At 42.8% G+C, this 5,731-nt stretch overlaps 1 protein-coding gene across 2 annotated transcripts; it reads left to right on the forward strand.

Annotated features, from left to right (window-relative positions):
• The first annotated feature begins 430 nt into the window (after nucleotides 1-430).
• LOC119267211 (mitochondrial-processing peptidase subunit alpha-like) lies at nucleotides 431-5,351 on the forward strand. Of its 2 annotated transcripts, none has more exons than XM_037548570.1 (13): nucleotides 431-612; nucleotides 1,493-1,735; nucleotides 1,830-2,126; nucleotides 2,218-2,385; nucleotides 2,478-2,645; nucleotides 2,742-2,822; nucleotides 2,905-2,971; nucleotides 3,279-3,373; nucleotides 3,634-3,706; nucleotides 3,792-3,862; nucleotides 3,929-3,978; nucleotides 4,747-4,859; nucleotides 4,945-5,351. In XM_037548570.1, exons 1-13 carry the CDS (start codon nucleotides 577-579, stop codon nucleotides 4,995-4,997), a joined length of 1,515 nt encoding a protein of 504 aa, XP_037404467.1. In that variant the 5' UTR covers nucleotides 431-576; the 3' UTR covers nucleotides 4,998-5,351. The 2 variants fall into 2 exon arrangements, with proteins under 2 accessions (XP_037404467.1, XP_037404466.1); XM_037548569.1 differs by having other exon boundaries at nucleotides 456-612; nucleotides 1,490-1,735.
• The last annotated feature ends 380 nt before the right edge of the window (nucleotides 5,352-5,731 follow it).

Consider the following 5,731-nt stretch of genomic DNA (forward strand, 5'->3'; position numbering starts at 1 on the left):
CCGAGCTCCTCGCCGGAGCGATGCAATCTACTGTTCCAATGGCGCGCAACCGAAGCCAATCGCCTCGCCGATCATACCACATCCATCCCCCCGCGCGCCGACGTGTGCTGACCAGGCCTCCCCTGACACGGCGGCGGTGATCGCTTTGCCCGTCTCGATGAGCGCGGCGTTTTTTTTCCTTCTTTTTTTTCTTTTCTTTTCTTTTAGCGAAGCGCGGTGCTTGGATTTTTTTATGCGCTACATGATTGGGCCAGATCAGCCCAAAGCTTCGAGCCGACCCGGCCCAACAATACTTTTTTTTCATGTCGACCCAACGATATAAAGTACTAGAAATTCAATGGGGCCCAATCCTAAATGATTTGTGCTTTTATAGGACAAAAATAGCCCGGCTAGGCCCGGCCCGTTAACTAACTGCCTCCGATATCACCCACTTCTATATGCGCAAGCGCAACCAGTCTCTCACGAATTGTCGCCTTCCACTTGTCTCACGTCCTCCGCCCCCATCTCCCCCTCCGCCGCTCCCGCCGCGCCGCCGGCGACGACCCCGTCGAGAGATCTCCACCGGCGCCCTTCATCATGTACCGAGCCGCCTCCGGCCTCGGCGCCCTCAAGGTCAGCCGTCCCCCGCCCGAAACCCTAACCTCCCCTCCCCTCCGTTTCGCTAGATCTAGTGGCTCCGTAGCACCCATCACGCTGCGATGCGTCCGATCCGAACGGACACAGCTCACGAGCCGCGTCGCGATTGGTACCGGACTAGCATCCGTGGTGTGGTCACGCGGATTTGATGCGTGAGCGCGTAGTGGGGCCATTCTGGGCGCTGCAAGTAGGAATCGCTGCCTGAATGTTTGCCTTGGTATATCGAATTGGGAAAGCATCGATTTGCGGTGCGAAGATGAGTGTGTGGCGAGTGTTACGTTGCATAGGTTCGTGTAAATAGCATGGGAAGGTTCATCTCTGCGGTTGTTTGCATGTTTGGTTTATTATTGGTGGGATGAGTTGGTTCTGATATGACCAAGTGAGATTACATGATTCATGGGCTTAATGCTATTGCTTTGTCCTTTGTCCTTTGCAAATGTATGCTTTGTATCCAGTACCATTCTAATTCTTGTGTTCGGTTTCATTAGCTATAGTAATGTTTCATGATGCGCCTAGTTGAATGTATAATTCGGAATGGCTTGTTAAAGTCCCTTTACGTAATCTGTTTCATTTCATCATTTTCATATTACTTTGAAGCTTGAACGGTCATGATATATTTGCCTGTAGCATGTGCTTGATTTTTTTTGTCAGTGTAAGTATTGTTGGGCTTACTGACCGATGATCGTTTTAGCATTAGGTAGAGCCATAACCTTGGATGTAGATATACGTTGTGCGGAGGCAGAATATTTCATCATTGAGACAGCTTGATTTGTTGGGCTTTTAATTGAAGTTGTTCATATTTTAGATCAGCTTTAGCTGCATAATCATAATATCAATTGTTTACCACTTGCAGCAGCATGGGGCGGATACCCAACTGTTGAATATCGCGGTTAGGTCTGCTAGCACAAGTGTTGCACAGAGGTCATCGGGCAGCTTCTTGGGCTGGCTGACAGGTGCACGTTCAAATGCACTACCCCCTCCAGATTTCGCACTCCCAGGAGTCACTATTCCTCCTCCACTAGCTGATCATGTGGAGCCTGGCAAGACAAAAATCACAACACTTTCAAATGGTGTAAAAATTGCCTCTGAAACATCTCCAGTATGTGTTCCTAACTTTTTATAATCTAGTTATTTCATGCATGTTCCTCATGGTGGTCAGTTAGTGATACCAATGTTTTGTATTTTTTATCCAGGGATCAGCATGTTCTGTTGGAGTTTATGTTCACTGTGGGTCTGTATATGAAACACCTGAGACACTGGGTGCCACTCAGTTATTAAAGAAGTTGGCCTTCACAACCACTAGAAACAGGAGCCAGTTGCGTGTTGTTCGTGAAATTGGTGCAATAGGTGGCAGTGCGAAAGCATCAGCCAACCGTGAGCTCATGAGCTACAGTTATGGAGCCCTTAAGACTTACATGCCTGAAATGGTGGAAGTGCTAGTTGATTGTGTGAGAAATCCTGCTTTACTTGATTGGGAAGTCAAGGAAGAGGTATTTCAGCTTAATATTATGCCCCTTCGCTTCTGTACTATAGATTAGTGGAATATGTTCTTTGCTGAATGCAAACTTATTGACTTTGCAGATAATGAATCTAAAGGCAGAGCTTGCAGAAGCTTCAAGTAATCCGGAAACTTTCCTTTTGGATGCTCTTCATTCCAGTGGCTATTCTGGTGCCTTGGCAAACCCATTGATTGCCTCAGAGGCTTCAATTAGCAGATTAAATACCGATGTTCTGGAAGAATTTCTTGCTGTGAGATTCATGCCCTAAAATTCTGTTAGTACTATAGTCGTGTGGGTATTCTTGTTAACATGCTATCTATATTTCTGTTGCATGTATGTCAGTTGAACTACACTTCCCCGCGAATTGTTCTAGCTGCGTCTGGTGTGGACCACGATGAACTTGTATCAATTGCTGAACCACTCCTGTCTGACATTCCCACTGCAACTGGAACAGGAAAGCCAAAATCTGTCTATGTTGGTGGAGAATATAGACGGGCAGCAGATTCATCGGTAGGCTTTATGATTTCTAGTCACTCATCAAGTCATTTATGTGATATGTTTCATGACATACATTTGTTCTTACTTTGGTTTCTTCTCGAAAAATAGAACACAGATCTTGCTTTGGCATTTGAGCTCCCAGGTGGATGGCTGAAAGAAAAAGAATTTGCTACTGCATCTGTTCTTCAGGTTCGTATTGAATAGAACACTTCTATTGATGTTGCTACAGCATTCTGGTTTAATTCAACAAGAGCTATTTTATCTTTTACAGGCACTTCTGGGTGGTGGTGGCGTCTTTACCTGGGGAAGACCTGGAAAAGGCTTGCATTCACGTCTAAGTAAGCACACGCTGATGAAAATTATGTTGCCAAAAGGGCATTATTCAGTTATCTGGCTGATTGATAGTTAAAGTATCATTTGCTCTTGAGCTGGCTATTCTATAAACTGTAAATTGTGAAAAAAGTGGTCCAACTTTTTACTAAATTCCATTTTTATGGCAACCATTTCAGGCTTGTCGTAACTAATAATGCAGTGTCATGACCACATGCTTTAATTTGATTATTCAGATTCTCGCAGCACAAGAAACTATTTTGTATTTGCATTGGTACTCATATTAGTGCCTGAACTGTGGTATACTTTCTGCAGATCCCCTCGTAAATGAATTTGACCAAATCAAATCGATCTCCGCTTTCAAAAATGTTCACAGTAACACTGGCATTTTTGGAATTCATACATCGACTGTAAGTATCATTTATGATTTGCATAGGAATACTTGAAAATGATCTCCTTTTATGTTTTTTTATTTGTATTTTTTTAGTAGTACTGTTACTGTGCATGCCTTTGAGGGAAATACTTGAAAATAACTTAAATCATGCAACTCACATGTATTATCACTAGATTGGATGAGTTGTTATAGTAATACACAAAAACATAATATTTCATAGTTAAGCTATTGTACTCTGACGACTGATGACTGATGAAGATATCATTTCATAATCAGGAAGCAGCATTTGTTCCTAAAGTTATTGACTTGGCAGCCAGAGAACTCACTTCCCTTGCTACTCCTGGTCAAGGTACCTTAACTATGCTATGTTCATCAGTCATTAAGTTGTTTACGGTTCACTTAATTGCCTGAAACTTCATCTTTTTTTATTGCAGTTGACCAAACCCAACTGGAACGTGCTAAAGCATTTGCAAAATCAGCTATCTTGAAGAACCTGGAATCAAAGGTATGTGTACACATGTGAAAAATTTTATAATCATGGCTGATGCTCCACTAACAATTAAACTCACAGGCATCAACAACTGAAGACATGGGGCGCCAAGCATTGGCATTTGGTGAAAGGTGCACTATTTCAACATTTCTGCTGAACCTTAATGTTTTTGCTCGTGCCTATGGTTCTATTCCTTGCAAGGTCGAGAAAAACACATTCTGCACTGGACACATTGTAGAAATTATAGGCTCAGGGATGGTGATGTCTACTTTAAAGTTTCAGTTGGTTGATAGAATAATTAATGGCTTGATGTTCACAGTGCCATTTTAATTTATTGCACATATTGTAATCATATTAGAAACCAGGGAGCCCTCTATCTTTAGATATCACTGTTGGCTGCTGGTAATTGGGTTACTGTTTCTCTGGAAGATGATGCCTACTTGTGTTTTCTATCGGTATGACAAGTGATATCTAGAGGAAAGCATGTTTCTTACGTGGCTTATTTAGCCAACTCTACCGTGCTAGCAGAAATTGTAACTACAGTTAGCAAATGGAAACAAAATATAGTTGTTGATGTTCACAAGATCTATAGTGACTTACTGAGTTAGGAAGATCTCTTTGCCGCCACAGTATTCTTGAAGTTTTTTGGGTGCTTATCTGTATCTTGAAGTGTGTAATGCCTTGTAACAACATAATGGACAAGCTACCGTTTGCTTAATATGTGCTTTTACAATATCATGGACTCGCAAGGCACATCCCATTTTTGCAAGCAAGTAAACTGACATGCATAACCAATGAATGTTATATATACAAGTTGATAAGAAAAAGAGTTCCACATATGGTATCTTATTTCTGTATCCCTGGAATCTGTGTAATGTTTGCCATGTAAAACCTTGCAGGAAACCTGTGGAGCAGCTTCTTAAGGCTGTTGATGCTATAACTCTGGCAGATGTATCAACTGTTGCTGAGAAGATCATCTCGTCACCATTGACAATGGCATCTCATGGAAATGGTGAGCTCCGTGTTACCTACCGAGTCATCTATACCTAATGTGTATGAGTGCACTGTTTCTCATTCAGTTCCCTTTTGTTGTGCAGTTCTCAATGTACCAGCCTACGAGACAGTGCGTGGCAAGTTCAGCTCGAAATGAGGAGGCTTCTGAACAAGTTAACTGTTCATATTTATTTTTCTCCAAGACCTGGTCACATTTTTCACAAGAAAAATAAGATGCATACAATTTTGGTTATTAACTCCTCTACTGTGGGATAACTTTGGGATCTTATTTTTTTTTCCTCGCAAAACATGTATCCACCTGATTGGTGTGATGTTCTCAAGAGATATGTTCCTGTAAATTCAGTGAAATCATATATGGGTGGCCCTCTTTCGGTGGCAGTCCGGAAGGGTGTACAAAATGTTCCTCCACTTTTTTGGGTTAAAGTCGATGAAACCAGTGTCGGGGCACAGAAATGAATAAAGATTCAATATGACGTGAAATTTTAGATTTGCTTTGCTCTTTTTTTTGCATGCAACAGGGGGTTTGCCTCCGTCCTGAGTTTTGACTGGTAAGCTTTATTATGTTCTTTTTGTCTGGTTTTAACTTGCTTGGTTTTCTTGGTTGTGTCGACGGAAATAAGCACACCGAAGAAACCACTCGGCTTATAGGAGCAGGTTGTGCATCTGTGCAGTTCCGAGATTTGTTCTAGGGTGAACTGGAGTGTGGCTTCTCGTTTACGCTGGCAAGCTCGAGTTCCTCGAAATGTCCGAGGGGGTGTGCGTCGAGGAAAACTGAAAACAGGGGGCTCCCGTCCTTGACTCTTCCGGCGTTTCAGTGCAGATGACCCCCATGGAATTGGAACGCCCCCGGTCTATCCCCGGTGGCCGCAC

The sequence above is a fragment of the Triticum dicoccoides genome, chromosome 3A (assembly GCF_002162155.2).
Source record: "Triticum dicoccoides isolate Atlit2015 ecotype Zavitan chromosome 3A, WEW_v2.0, whole genome shotgun sequence".
In the NCBI taxonomy this organism is placed as follows: domain Eukaryota; kingdom Viridiplantae; phylum Streptophyta; class Magnoliopsida; order Poales; family Poaceae; genus Triticum; species Triticum dicoccoides.

Excerpts from the sequence above, each read along its gene's own strand:
- LOC119267211 (XM_037548569.1), top strand. The coding sequence starts at position 577 with ATGTACCGAGCCGCCTCCGGCCTCGGCGCCCTCAAG. Across the intron at positions 2,127-2,217 it reads ATTGGGAAGTCAAGGAAGAG|ATAATGAATCTAAAGGCAGA; the intron begins GTATTTCAGCTT and ends TTGACTTTGCAG. Across the intron at positions 3,374-3,633 it reads TTGGAATTCATACATCGACT|GAAGCAGCATTTGTTCCTAA; the intron begins GTAAGTATCATT and ends TTTCATAATCAG.